We start from the raw sequence: 15847 nt of genomic DNA, 5'->3' as shown, positions 1-15847 counted from the left end.
CTACTTGGGAGGAGGGGTGATCCCACAGTAAATTAGCATACTGGCTTTTCTTTGGCTGAAAAAAGAACAAAAGCACGTGAATAGCCAATCAGTTGCACGTTAAAAGGGTCTCACATGGCTACTTATGCAGCCGCTCAGCTTCATGTGTTCTCATCATTGAATGAAGATGGACCAAGAAAAACGCATTGCAGAAGAGCTAAATCGTGGCTGTTACAGTGCAAATCTTTTTTTAGTACTTCTTCAACAAGACAGATTCTTCTGGTTATGCCGATGCCGATTTCACTTCTGATTCTGAACCCGAACTAGAAGATGAAACTGAAGAAACTGACGAGAGCGACTGCATTACTTTGGAGAACATCCCTAATCTACAGTTGACTTTAGCCGAAGATGAAGACGACGAAGAATCCCTCGGCCTCGCAGTGGAGGAGCTGGAGCGTAAGATATCAGAAGCTATATCTACTGTAACATTTGAAGGCGACAAAGACAGAGAAATGGAGAAGATCCGTAACTTTGACTGCAAATGCTACGGAATAAGAAAGGAGAATTCTCTCCTTGGGACACAGTCGTGTAGCCACAAACTTTCTCCAGAGCTTATGTACAACATACGGATGGATTCTTTAGCTGCCGAAAGAGAGTGGCAGGACATGAGAATAATTGGACACCTTGAGGCGAACAGATGTACAGTAGTTACTTCGGAGATGACTACATCCACCAAGAAGCCCCCGACGAAAAGAAAGCACCCCCGGACCTCTTATTTAATCGGAGGCATTGAAGTCTGCAGGAATACTTTTATCGTTTCTTATGGGGTGAGTTTTCATTAACATCCGATGGATCTACTTTACGTAATTGTTCATTCAAAGACACACACATGGATTACAAACTGTTTCATTTCTTCATGCTAGATGCCATCTTTTAATAATCCACTGTGAGGGGCGAGTTTTCATTAACATCTAAGTTATCTACGTTATGTAATGTTCATTCAAAGTCACATACAGGGATTACAAACTGTTTTATTTTTTCATGCTACGCCATCTTTTGATAATCCACTGTGAGTCCAAGTTATCTAGCCTACTTAATTTCATATGGTTATACCATACATGTTAATAGCTAACTCAGTATTGTCGTTTTAAAATGCAAATGATATACACATCGAAACTTGTTAGATCAGATGATCCTATTACAAGCTGTAATGTGAGCATCTGCTATTAATTTGAATAACACACCAACCTGATGATGTGCTTGAATAAAGTGTGAATAACACACCCGTGGGTTCTATAACACACCTTTGGTTCATGAATAACACGCCCATGGGTGAATAAGACACTTTGGGTGCATGAATAAAGTATTGACTATGATGCTAATGGTTCAGGTGAGTCAGGTGACAAGGTGCCTGTTTACATGACCCATGATCTGAAACAATGGTTTTCTTTTTGTCTTCTTCAGAAATGGCAAAGACACTCTGACTGACATAACCCAACACTTTGATGAGAATGGGGCAAGACCACGGTTAAGGAAGAAGAGCTCACAGCCACGGCCAGCCAGGTTCATCAGCCGTGAACAAATTGACAGAGCTGTGGAATTTATAAAAAACTATGCAGAAGACAATGCCATCATGCTGCCTGGCCGAAATCCTGGGCATAGGGATTGGCATGTGAAGTTGCTGCCAACCCATATGTCTAAGGCCTCAGTGTGGCGTCTCTACATGAAGTCTGCTAAGGAGCTTGGTATGTGTAAAAATTAATTTCTATATAAGAGTTGAATGCTTCTAATGACTAGTAATATGAAGCACTATTAGCAATTAAAGTATACTTAAACACAAGTATCTGTTTTTTCAGGTGAGCGTGCAGTTTGTAAATCAAGCTTCAAAGCACTGTGGAACCAGCTCCTCCCGCACATCAGAAGTTGCAGGCCACTTACAGATCTCTGCTGGCAGTGCCAACACAATAACGAGCAGCTGGTACGAAGTGCAAACCTCCCAGATGATAGAAAGTCTGAAGCGGTCAAGAAGCAACAACATCATCTTGCCCTTGCGCAAAAAGAGAGGGCTGTTGCCTGCCGAAAGACATGTGCTGACTCTCAGTTGTCTTTTGGACCCTCCCCACCAGCAAGCAAGAAGATCAGGATGCCTTACAGTTTTGATTTTGCACAGCAGGTACTATTTATCACACGTTATTTACCCTTAAGACAGAAAGTTTTTTATTTCTATAGTTTTTTTGTGTTTGATTTATTAGACTGTTATGAATAGACATGAACAGCTTTCATTTTATATCTAATCCTTTTTCCCTCTCTGTCTTCTTCAGATGCACTTTCCCTCAAACCCTCTTCAGCCTGGGCATCCACTTCCTTATTGCTGGCCACACCAAATTTGCCCCTGACTGTGGCTTTGGACTAATCAAGCAAGCATTCATGAGGACCAGAGTCAACACTTTGGCAGACATAGCCAAGGTTAGTTTTTTTATTTGACTACTGTAAATGTGTAAAACATGCATTTTTAAAAAAAATCATGAAAAGTAATAGAATATTTCCATTGCGGTCCTTGCTGTCAACAGGTACTGGAAAACAGCTCTCCTGAGAGTCACCTCAATATCCCACAGCTTGTTGGACTGGCAGATGGCAGAGTGATAGTCAAGACCTTCGACTGGCAGACACATCTGAGTCCCTACTTCCGAAAGCTCCCACAGATCAAGAGTTATCAGCACTTCAGGTATTTACTATATTGAAACTTCCACATTGTGCACATATAAAAAATAATTTCATGGACATGATAGTGTTTAGAGAGAAAACAGTGAGCCATGTTTTAAATATCCTATTATGTGCTTATATTTTGTCACAGCTTTGATGCCAACAGACCAGGCGTGGTGCTTGCAAGAACTCACAGTGATGCAGAGCCTGTCAAATTTCAACTACTGCGCAATCCAGGAGTTCTGCCCCCTACTGACAGTCTTCCTGTCCTGGCCCCACCTGGACTGAACACTGACAGGCAGAACTATCTTTTTGAAAAAATCAGGCCTTTCTGTGCTGACGAGGCGAAAGACATCACATGCCCAGCGCCAAGGGTCACAGGACAGAGGAGTATGCAGAAGAGGATGCGGGTGTGATATCACCAAATATTGGACTCTCCTTCACACTCTCTCCACAATGTGCTGGCTGATCAGCCACAGCTCATTCAGCAACAGACTGATCCATCCACACTGCACCACACAGTGACTTAAATTTGTTTTATTCTATTTTATATTAGAAATAAGTATCTACATTTGCTAATTCTGAAGTATATTGCCTTTCTTGTTTTTCTTTTTTTTTTTTTAACAACAGAATTTCCATTTCAATAAAGTAAATTCTGATTCTGATCAGTAAAGTGTTTATGGAAAATAACACTACATGAACATTACCTACATTCATTCCTTTCTCGAGGAACCCCTCAGGGTCCCTAGACCTAGTTTCTTTCCTGCTGGTTAACAGTAGGGGTTGGACTTAATGTAAATGAGATGTAAATGAGCAGCATTGTGTTACCTGGCTCCCCAGTTAGGTGAGAATTCAGAATCTTTCAGGCTTGATTTCTCACTACACTAGTTTCAGGAATGCCTACATTCAAATGGCCACATCTTCTTCAAATATTTTCAGATTTCCATGTGTTAGACATCGTTGGAAAGCTTAGAACCTACACTTACAGAATCCGCCAATAACTCAAAATGCCCCTCGGGAGACTTGTTACTGGTTTTTCCATGGCTGGCCACATATTATTTAAAAGGCTGGATTGCAATGGCTCTATAATCTACTAATAGCCACAATCGCACACACACTCACATGCATCCACAAGGTTGATAGTCTGCATTAGAGCCTCATATTGGGGACCAACTGATTGGGACTAGGGGACCCTCGCAGAGAAAATCCTGCTAAGCGATCAACAAGAAATCAGCCTTCACAGTCACATACAGTGCATGCACGCTTTTGCATGTCCAGGTACATACACAGACAAAAAGCACAGATGCTAATAGCACTACAGGATAAAAGAGGCTTGACATATATACAGCCTGACTCATTTCACTTGAACGACTCAAAGTCTTTTACTCAGAATGATTACACAAAAAAAACACAAATGCATGTGCGCCACAAACACACAATCACCACCAAACACCTCGTACCCCCTCCTGTCACACCCCACTTTAGAAAATCAACCTTGTTGCTTTCTGAGCTTTACCATTCCTGCCTAGGGTCCTGATTGGCTCAAATGGCTCCACGGGAATTGCTTCGCTCAACCCAATCGAAATCAAGTGGGAGAAGAAAAATTAGAAGAAGGGAAAAAACACAGCAATGGTGAACGCACAAGTACAAAAAAAAAAAACACCAGGTATTGTTTTAGGGGGGGTTCGGGGGTGAATTTTGCTGATATTTCCATTCCATTTCAAGCACAGGGCAGAGGCTCAAATTTTTGCCCACCCAAACAATGAGGGAATTTGGGGGAAGGACACATTGTTTTTGTTGGATAAGTGCGTGTGTGTGTATGCGTGTGTGTGTGTCAGAGAGACAAAGGAGGTGGGCAGCAGGCCAAAGTCATCCATCTAGGGAAGCCAATAGTGCACAGCATAGGCTACAGGCTTCACAGCACCAAATACACACACACCAAATGCACATGCACATGCGCGCACACACACACACACGTGCCCTTGTGAGGGTTATAGCTCTAAGGGTGTTAAGATGGTGGAGCTCAGAGCCATCAATGGCAGCCTTGCTTGACCTGCCCTCTGACACAAACACACACACACACACACACACACACACACACATACACATACAAAACCTGCCTCTTACCACACACAGCACAAAACACACACCAAGTTGCACAAATGCAATCTCTCTCCTCTTGTGCATTCTTCTTTGTGAGCTTCTCTCCATCTTTCTCCATCTTCCTCACACCCTCTCCATCTTTATCTCCCTCACTGATACCGGCTACAGTATGCATCACACTGATGGCCCCTCTAAAAATGATAGCAATCATGTGCCAGCTGATGAACAGCAGACTAAAAATGGGAATGACCATTGATTTTATTCTCCTAGGTGCTGAGTTATGGTAAGGCATTGTGCACAGGAGCTCTGACTTTAAGACAAAAGGATTGTGCCGAGACTACAATCTGAGATGTGGGCCAGTCAATAGTCTGAGCCAAAAAAAAAAAAAACACTCATATGGAGGAGAGATACAGGAGAGAGGGGGAGATAGGAGAAAAGATGGGAGACAGGAGAATCTTTATTCCAGCTGGTAGGAATCTAATGACGTGAAGAGTGTGGGCTATTTCAGTTTCAGTAGGATGACATGTTCATCTGTCCCCTGGTGTGTTTTCAATGCTCACTGTAGTTTCTAAATGGCTCCCATTTAGTTTTAATTTCTGATCTGATAATAGACAAATCCTGCCTGACACTGCATGCAAGTTGCTTGTTTGTTTGTTTGAGCTTTGTTTGACAGAGCTTTTCAGAGGATTATTGACTTCAAACCACATAATGGGTTAAAAGGATTGGTGGGCATGTTCTTTTAAGTCTGTCATACTTACTTACTAAATGAAGCATGCCATTAGTTCATGCAGGACACAGAAGTCATGCACCCCAGCTGTAATCAGCTGACAGACTGCCGATTGAATCATTGTTACCAATCAGTCTCACACCAATCAGAGCTATTTCCACCACAAGGCAGACCATTTAAATATGGCTCCTTCCTCCCTGCTGATGCTGCTGAAAAGCTTACTGCCACCTTTCCAGCCTACACCTTTTTATTTCTGAGTCCTATCAAGGCTCAAGGTTAAACTGTATTCATGAACTTCCTTAGGGCTCACTCTTGTATACCTTGGGGGGATTTCTGCTTTGCTCTTCCTGTTTTGGCTTGGTATGCTGCTTGGTCAATTCAGGGAGCATCTTAAGAGCGGAGCCGTCAGCACCAAGCATAACTGTATTCAATTTGTTGCAATAAATGGCTAAACCTATGACGCGAGTGTTCCTGACTGAAAGCAGTTTGGGTCCCTGTAATCATTCCACCTATTCATACTGGTCATGAAGAAATCCTTTCCCAATGGATTTCCAATGTAAGTGATAAGGGAGACAATTGCGAGCCTAATTAACAAATTAAGCAATTTTCTAGTAAAGTTAGTCTTGTTAGAACTAAATTCCCTCTTTGTGTCAATGTTCTTCCAATTCAGCTCAGCAAGGAAAATCTGACTGGGGAAACAAAAAGAGGGACAGTAACTTTACTTTACCAGGGATACTCCACTCATACATTAATTCAAAACTGATTCTCAATTGAATTAATGAAAAAGGGGCACTATTTTATTCTCTCCTCCTAAAACTGTGTAAATATCATTAATCCACATACTTACTCCACTTCAATGCAATATATTACTTAACCTGCGAAATGGTCTTGATGAAAGCAAATGTCTACCAAAGAGTCAGTGTGACCATGAAATTAAATGAAACAGACAATGGACTGAGTTATTCCCTTCTTCCAAACCAGAGTTGGCTGAAGGTTTTGCGAAGAGCTGCAGTGTGTTGGCTTGTCTGCATGCCACCTGTGCAAGTTCGGTGCTCCACCTGACCAACTCTTAAGCCCCTTTCACATATGAACTCCGAACAATATCCAGATCCAATCAGATCAGGAAATTGTCCACATTTGCTGGTTCACACATGCAGCACTCAACAGGAGACTGTCACATGTGTTCAAACATATTGAAAATACTCTGTATGGTTTGTGCGAGGGGTGGCACCTGGGTAGGAAGCAGACAGCTCTGTTATTACTGTTTTTGTGTTGATATCAATACTACATGTATTTGGACATATCCATAATATCAACAAAAAAGTGGAAAGTAATATACAGTCAAACAGAGAAGAGTACGAAGTAGCCACACACTGCGCCACCGTAGAAAGAAAGCTGCAGCATTTTGGATCTGTGTCCAGCAGATGCATGAATGGGCCATACGGAAGTGAAAGAGACTGAAATATAGGTTGGGAATGTTCTGGGCAGATGTTTTGCAGAGCTTTGATGATAATGAGCAGTACAAACCCCATTTTCGCATGTCCCGGTGCATGTTTGGATATGTGTTAGAGCTAATTAAACCTACACCAACACGCAGTCAACACGCCTACTCGCTCGGCGTTAACTCACTCTGGACAATTGTCTACTCTATTCACACATGTAGCTCCCCCAGACAGTTTACACATACAGCTACTCTGGGTAAACTCTTCTTTCCATTTTCCTTTGTCAGAACTTATTCTGAAAAGGTGTTTCCATCTCTCCTTAAGCGCTTTAACTCTTTTTTTCAAAAAAGGCATAAATCATCTCAGAGTGTAAAAATGTTTTTTTGCCCCAAACTTTTTTGGGTTGTTTTGTTAAATGTAGCCATTTCATTAAACCTATTTTTAATGCAATACAATTGCTAATGAACATAAAATAACGTTGAAAGAGACAGTGCTATTGTACCTCCTCTCTGACATTGGACTTGTGTTTTATGTGACTTCTGGGGCTTTTTACACTTTGTTATTATTATGATTTTACAATATCAAAATATTTTTATAAGGTAAATATTTAAATTTAGAAAGGAAAATACTGACATTCTCTCTCTCATACACACATACACAGACACGTGGGTACGCATGCACGCACACACATGCGCGCGCGCACACACACACACACACACACACACACACACACACACAGACTCGCACACACACAACCTGTGAACTGTTGAATAGTATGCTCATCTCCTCCAACTGGGCAGTCTGCTTCATGGCAGCTGTATCCTCTGTGGCTGATTTTTTTCTGTACTATCTTTCTTACCTGCATGTGACATTTGGACGTTATGTGGTCTTTCATCGTTTCCAATTTTAGGTTGTTAGTACCAATATTTAAACCATTAGTTCTCTTATTGGCATCTGAAGCATGTTGACGACATACCAAACGGAGCATTGTCTGGCTTGTCTCGTCATAAACTAACCAATTACAGGATTTTGCACTGTTGGTTTTTATCCAGTTCTCAAAAAAAAAAAAAAAAAAAAAAAAAAAAAAAATCAAAACAAAACAAAACATTGTTTGACCTTTATCTATTTGGTCTGTGTCTCCTCCTGGGAGGTTTTCTCTGCAGATCTCTTCATGCCACATTGTATTTCTGTGTGTTCTCATGAAAGTGCCCAAGTGAAACAAGCAGAGTCACAATCCAATCTGCATTGTGGAATATCACAAATTGCTGTGTACGCTACTTTTATTTACCTGCCACTAGGGATGTAACGGTTACCGGTGTCACGGTAAACCACGGTAAAATTCCTGACGGTGAAGGTTACCGTTTAAGTTTTAATTACCATGGTAACCGCCGCGGTCGATAACCATGGTGTGGAAAACTCGCAAGATACTTTATCCAAGTCTCCCTACGCAGGCGCAGCGTGCAACATGCGCTTGTTATGTAGTGAAGAAGACATGGCGGAGGGAGGACTGATAGTAGCGGCCCTCAAGGCATTTTTCCGCCTTTAAAGAGAACCAAATCTGAAGTCTGGGCGTATTTTGGTTATTATAAGAATGCTCAGGGACAGCTGGTCGAGGATGGCAGCCCTATCTGCAGAAGCTGCAAGAAGAAAGTTGTTGCGAGGGGCAGCAACACATCCAATTTACTTACTCATTTGCACGACCATCACCCTCAACTGTTCAGCGAATGCAAGGTAAATTAACCTTAAAGGGGAATTGCCATTTTTTACAACCTGGACCTTATTTCTAGCATAAAATATGATCATTTAATCACCCAGATAACTTTGGTGTCATTTGGAGTTGTTCGGACAAAATTAGATCCAGTGGAGCGCCGCGTATATCCATATAATGCGAGTGATTGGGGCACCGAAGCGCAGCCTCTATATAACGCATTATCTGCCACGAAACTAATTCATTTCACCAATATTTTGTTATGATACGCTAGTGCTATTCCCCTCTAAGTCCGGGGTTGCCTGTTATCAACATCCGGGGTCTGTAGGTTGACCTAGCCGTTTAGCCTAGCCGCAGCCGTTTGTTATCTGGGTGAGTAAATGATCATATTTTATGCTAGAAATAAGGTCCAGGTTGTAAAAAACGGCAATTCCCCTTTAAAGGGATAGTTCGGATTTTTTGACATGAAGTTGTATTACATCCTCACCATCAGTGTCGTGCATCAGCAGTGACTTTTCCCCACTGCGTCCTGTGAGCCGAGGTCTGTCCCGCTGTTGTTGCTGAAGAAAGTAGTTACAGCTAGTTTGCGGGGTCACGAAGATAAAGCGTTTTGCTTCAAAAAATAATATCCGTTCAAAAGAGTAAAACATTTGCATCAAAATATCGTTTACGACAAAAAAGTCAGACCTCACGATCACCTGGCACTATTTCCCCTCCCTTCGTATCACTGCGCGCTTCCGCCTGTTGACACACCGCACTGCTCCGTCAGCTGTTTCACGGTGTTTACATGCTCGGATGTGCGAGAGAGCTAATGTGAGTACTTGCGAGATTATTAGACAAGAGGATATATAAAAATGGTGCGGATTTGCGATTATCCGGGTTGCAACAACAAAGATCACACCAAGTCGTTGTATATATTTCACCGCTTTCCTGTCACGGACATTGCTATTAGGCAACTTTGGCTTCTTGCCATAGGCTTGAACATTGAAGCGAGACTGCCAAGGGTGAAAAAGCTTCGTGTGTGTAGTGCACACTTCAGCAAGGACGATTATGTTCCTACACGCCCAGGAAAGAGGAAGAAACATGTTTTGAAGAGCGCTGCTGTGCCACGACCCCAGGTAAGAACAACTATCTAAAAGCTAAAGATGGTGCCTTTTTATATGATGACTGTTATTATTATTGTCAGCAACTTGGACCGCTTCTCTGTCTCTCTCCTCTCTCTGCCCGTTCTAACTCCATTTGACAAAGCTCGGTGTCTGTGTATTCGGGTTCATAAAGATATCCCTTTGGCTCTGTGGTAAAAGGAATGTCTTCATCACTCGTTTCGTAGTCAGACATATTTACGTTTACCATCCGAGCATGTAAACACCGTGAAACAGCTGACGGAGCGGTGCCGTGTGTCAACAGGCGGAAGCGCGCAGTGATACGAAGGGAGGGAAAATAGTGCCAGGTGATCGTGAGGTCTGACTTTTTTGTCTTAAACGATTTTGTGATGCAAATGTTTTACTCTTTTGAACGGATATTGTTTTTTGAAGCAAAACGCTTTATCTTCGTGACCCCGCAAGCTAGCCGTAACTACTTTCTTCAGCAACAACAGCGGGACAGACCTCGGCTCACAGGACGCAGTGGGGGAAAAGTCACTGCTGATGCACGACACTGATGGTGAGGATGTCATACAACTTCATGTCAAAAAATCCGAACTATCCCTTTAAGCTCGGGTGCATGATGTGTGTGTATGTCGAGTTTTCTCTGTCTAATTTGCTGTTGTCACTGATGTAAACTGACCAGATAGTGGTATAACTGAACGAAGTTGATCCGTGATTTGGCACGTTATCTGAACCACTTATTAATTGTAGATTTCACTTTTTAAAGTCGACCTAATAATTCCCCAAAAAATTGATGCAGAGCTGCAGGGAAGAGGATTTGAGACAAACACATACTGGGTGGACTGAGTTAGTGAATGCAAACTGACTGAGATGACTGACTTTCATCTCAGCTCCGTTCACCGGAGCAGCGTCTACCTGTGGCTCAGCAGCCATTTGACCAATCAGATTGACCGAGTCCATTGACAACAGACGAGCAAGCAGACAGAGACAGACAGCCAATATATATATAAGTAATATCAGAAATATATAATACTTGTGGATTATTTGTAGAATAGCCTATATATAAAGATTAATATAAAATGGTGAATATAACAAGTGTCTAGATAGAGATAAGAGCCAAAATAGAGTATTCATAATTAATTTAACAATAATCCTTTTTGTTTTGATCTAAAAGATTATCCAACCTGTTTCTCACAAAAGTGATATGATCTAGATTGTGAGTTTTGTGATCTGTTGGTTGCACCCTTAGTATTAAGTAACAATGACAGTAATAATTAATAATGACATTTTCTATTCATTTTTTTCACAGAGAGGGTCTGCTGGCCAATCGAGTGCTACTGCCAGTACATCTCATTTTACCTCTGTAACACAGACATTACAGGACGCGTTTCAAAAACAGGCTGCTTATACCTTAACCCTTTTAATATATAATAAATCTATTTAAATATAAATCTTGGTGAAATTATTTCAATGTATCAGTGTATCAGTGTTTTTTTCAACATTTTGAAAACATTTTAAAAATACCGCGGTATACCGATAACCGTGATAATTTTGGTCACCATTACCGTGGTGTGAAATTTTCATACCATTACATCCCTACCTGCCACTGTGACTGGCAGGTTTTGTAAATTCATCCTCTACTACACAAAATCACAATCATTTGGCCGGTAGTGGGTGCTGATTTAGTGAAAGTTCAACTGTGAATCTATCAACAGACCAAATATGAGAAGCAAAATATCTCCAAAGTATCTCCAGTTCCAAAAAAAGTTGATAAGTGTACCTTAATTTAACATTATTTTGTCAAACCCTGTGAGTATGATGATTAGCAGAAGGATTAATTGTTAATTTTATTGAGCTGTAGCCACTAAAATCAGAAAATGTAATCACTGAACTACAACACATCCTGGCCAAACCTGAAAAAGACAACATTTAAGACCATGTTTTTCAATCCTGTTCCTGGGGCACCGCTGCCCTGCACGTTTCCCTGCTCCAACACACCTGATTCAAATGATCAGCTCGTCATCAAGCTCTGCCAATGCCTGATAATGACCCATTCATTTCAGATCTAATTCAATGTTCCAATCTTATATCCCAACATTGATATTATATAGATTTACTTCCCAGCACTATTAAGAAATATTTTATTTAACTATTTATTACCTATTGCCAAGGTTTTGAAAGCAATCAATAAAAATTGATATGATCATATCTAAGCCATTTTAATCACTGTGACAAGACAAGTCTCATCTCATCTCATCTCATCTCATCTTCTTCCGCTTTGTCCGGGGTCGGGTCGTGGTGGCAGCAGGCTCAGTAGGGAGCTCCAGACCTCCTTCTCACCAGCAACACTTTCTAGCTCCTCCGGGAGGATCCCGAGGCGTTCCCAGGCCAGACCAGTCTCATTGTCTCAGATATGAGTCAGTGAGTTTTTTTTTAGTTTAGATCAGGCAACGTGTATTATAAAAATATTAAATACCCCATCCAACAAATATGCATGGAGACAAACACAGAATTGCACACACAGTGGACCTAAAAAAAAATTTAAAAAATAAAAAAATAAAAAAAATAAATAAAATAAATTGCACTTGCACTGTGAGTGCAACTGTGTAACTGTTTCCCAGCAGCACCTACCAAGCGGCGTTGCTGTGGGTGCTGTCGTCTAGGTGACAGAGCAACTCGAGGGTTTGGGGGTTGTGGGCGGAGTCGTCAGGTGACTCATGGCTTCCTGTCTCCCAATCAGAGGGCATCCGCCATACTGCTGCACAGGATACCACCCTGCTGTCACTGGCTGTGGGGAGCACACACACACACACACACACACACACACACACACACACACACACAGTCATTCACAGTTTGTTAGAGTATGTGTGTGTGGACAGGCGCTAATGCGGTGATGTGAATACACTTCACAAAAAATCCACATCACAAATGAGTTATTTTGGCACATCTACACCAGAGCCAGAGCTGCTAATTGGAACCAGTGGAGTAAATGTGGAATTGATACAGTAATTGGACTAAAAGTTTAAGGCTGGAGGGCATAACCAATCACAGAGCGAGAAAGGGAGAGAGACAGAAAACAGAGAGAGCAAAAGAGCCTAATTTCTTTTTGGTGTAGATATTGACAGTGCGTGGGCACGCGTTAGGCTATGAAACACTGGTGTTAGGCCTATTTGTCAAATTAAAAAGCAAGGTGGTGCGAGTGCACAGGCTCTTGAGTGGTTTTAGACATCCTTGTACTTGGAGTAAGTGGGCAAGCAATCATCTTGAACAAAAGCCTTTTCTTGCTCACATATTGGAGTGCCGGTGGGAGGCGGTATGGAAACACTACATGGACGCCCTTGTGTATGTGTGTTTATTACGCTTGTGTGTGTTTCTATGTATACAATTTTGTGTGTGAGTATGTGGTGTCTGCAGTGCATAGTGGGCTGTCCAGCCTGGTCTAGAGTTGCTGTAATCCTGTGAACTGAAGCATGTAGAACTCATCTGACAGAGAGATGGAGGGGAAGAAAGAGGGAGTGAGGGTGGTCACGGGTGGTGTCTACCCCTAAAGGTCTACAGTGGACAATTCAGGGGCTGCATCCTTCAAAGGATGTGGCCTTTGCGGCCTCCGAAGGCGAGTCCTTCGGAGGCCGCAAAGGCGAGTCCTTCAGAGCTACCTTCGAAAGCCGTGTCCAACGTTGTTAAATGGGACGGTCTAGCCTTCGGAGCATTTCCTGGTTGCGTCACCAGATGTTCCCGCCCCTTACCCTTACATCACGTTTTCTGCCGCCCAGGCCCGTGAAAGTGATGATCTACACCACTTGATGTCGCCATTTTCTCTTTCTTTCTTCTTTTTTGGGCGGCCACGAAGGATAGTAGTGGTGCGTCCTCCAAAAAGAGGGAAAAGAAGGCCGCATTTGTGGGAGCCTTCGAATTGGGACAGCCTTCCCGCGGCGTTGTGACATAATTGGCCTTCAAATGTGCCCTTCGAAGGATGCAGCCCCTGAATTGAGACACAGCCAGTATCAACCTCCCCATGCCCTATCTGATATAGCTGTCTGCTCCTGTGTGATGAAACCTGGGACACATTCACACACCTTCTATTCTTGAGAGAACCCTTATTAACATTGCATTCCTTAGTCCAAGTCTTACACAGACATGAAAACATTTGGGGTTGTGTGATTATGTTGCCAGGTCACTTGTGACTTCAACATTGCTTATTTATTAATGACTATATAAGGCCACAGAGCATTACTTCATATTTGGTGCAACGATTCTCCAAATAAATTGTTTGGTTCAGACCTCAATTTTTGAGCCACTGTTCAGTTCATACCATGGTGTGGTTCATGCCATTTTACCATGGAAAACAGCGGTGAATGCATGCAACGGCCAGTAGCTATTTCGAGCATTACTATATTTTTGGCTTCTTCGCTGAAACAAGTATTGCCTACAACAGAAATACAATTATCAGCATTGGAGAAGAAAGTGCATGTTTTGGATTAAGAGCAGCAAATTTTAAGATGAATACTACTAAATACGCTTGTTTAGCTTCTTTTTACGCTGCAACTTTTCTCTGCTGCTGGTGTGGTTTCTTTCCTGGAGCTGTGTTTGAGATGATTATAAAAGTTGTTTTCCTGCAGCTTCTGCATCTTTGTGTTTACTAAATAAATCAGGCTGTAAACTTCGATGCGTTGCCATTCCCTCCAGCTGGCTAGACTTCTTCATCCTCTCCTGCGGCGCAGTAGAGGCTACAGTGACTCACTATCATGGAGGTGGTGATATTAAGAAGGGACGGCCCATCCTGGCTGCTTAGCAATGGATGACTCTGCAATACAGTACATAGGCATCTTGGAAATAATGCCAGAACTGTTAATTCTTCACACCCTGTTGATAGGGCTCATTAATTTTTTGAATGTTAAAATTATGTCCAGATTTTACAAAATGCACTTTTAAGACTAGTCTACATATTAACTAAGTGCAGCAAAAAGTCTTTTAAAAGTGGGATGTGAATGGACTGCAACACAATATGCAACCCATCTCTAATATATATCTATATTAGAGATGGGAAAAAATAATTTTTCATTACACCCCTATTTGAAACTATGTCTTCGAGGGCTTTAAAGGACAAGTTCATCCAAAAATAAGAAGGAAGTTTTGTAGTCCACATAACATTTCTGTAGTTTCATTGGAAAACAGCATTGCAGCACTCTCATATACAAGTTAAGTTGATGGGGATTCGTTTTACAACTTTAAAAACAACTGGAAAAAAAACAAAACATTAATGGCACCATACAGCTCACAGGCTGTAAAGTCTCTGGAAGCCCTGAAATCCAAAAACTGATTTGAAAAGACATTATTTACACCTTTTAAAGCTGAAATCTTCACTGTAGCTGCTAAGCTAAAAGTGTTAGTGCGCACCCTATCTGAAGTGCTAAACAGCGCTTAGAGGGTGTAATTATCATCTTTTCAGATCAGTTTGGGATCTAGGGGATTGCAGAGATTTAGATTACACCAGACAAGCTGTATAGAGCCGTTTTATGTTTTCTTTCGGTTGTTTTTTGTTTTGTTTTTTTGTTTTACAAAAAACCCCCATCTACTGTACTTCAGTTGTTTGGGAGATTGCTGCAACATTTTTTTCCCCTGTGAAGCTCCATAAATGTTTTGTGGACTATGAACCATCATCTGACTTTCCATTGGCATGAGTAGATAATGAGTAGATTAAAATTTTTGGGTTAATTTATGCATAATAAAAATGTTTGTTAATGTTAGTGTTAATCTGAATAAACTGCACAATATAAATAGTTATTAGACTGTTTAAACTGTTACAAAGTGACACCAGTATGAACCTCAAAAGTTCAAAAGTACTGGTTAGGCTCTTGTTTTAATCTTACAACCAAGATGTGCAATTGCATCTTGTCATGTGTTAAAATTATGGAAGGCTATATCCATATCACCCTTTTGCTCTTTAAAGTAGAAGTAGTATTTGTTGTCAGTGCTATGGCAGCTTTTGGCTGCGTCACCTGAAAGAGTTATGGGGTTGACAAAACATGATTGTTAATATAGCTATTGGTGTTTGAAGCTGTTTTTTTTGTTGTAA

The 15847-nt window shown here is 41.5% G+C and overlaps 1 protein-coding gene across 2 annotated transcripts in view; it reads right to left on the bottom strand.

Annotated features, from left to right (window-relative positions):
* The window catches only part of eipr1 (EARP complex and GARP complex interacting protein 1), a 103989-nt gene that overhangs the window by 57744 nt on the left and 30398 nt on the right, over nucleotides 1–15847 (bottom strand). For both annotated transcript variants that reach the window (XM_073467318.1, XM_073467319.1), the window contains exon 4: nucleotides 12400–12556. In XM_073467318.1, the coding sequence (XP_073323419.1) occupies nucleotides 12400–12556 (157 nt within the window). The remainder of the gene's footprint in view (nucleotides 1–12399; nucleotides 12557–15847) is intronic.

This window comes from Pagrus major, chromosome 5 (assembly GCF_040436345.1).
Source record: "Pagrus major chromosome 5, Pma_NU_1.0".
NCBI lineage: Eukaryota > Metazoa > Chordata > Actinopteri > Spariformes > Sparidae > Pagrus > Pagrus major.
The sequence above is the reverse complement of the archived record's forward strand: the minus strand, read 5'-3'. Positions and strand labels throughout refer to the sequence as shown.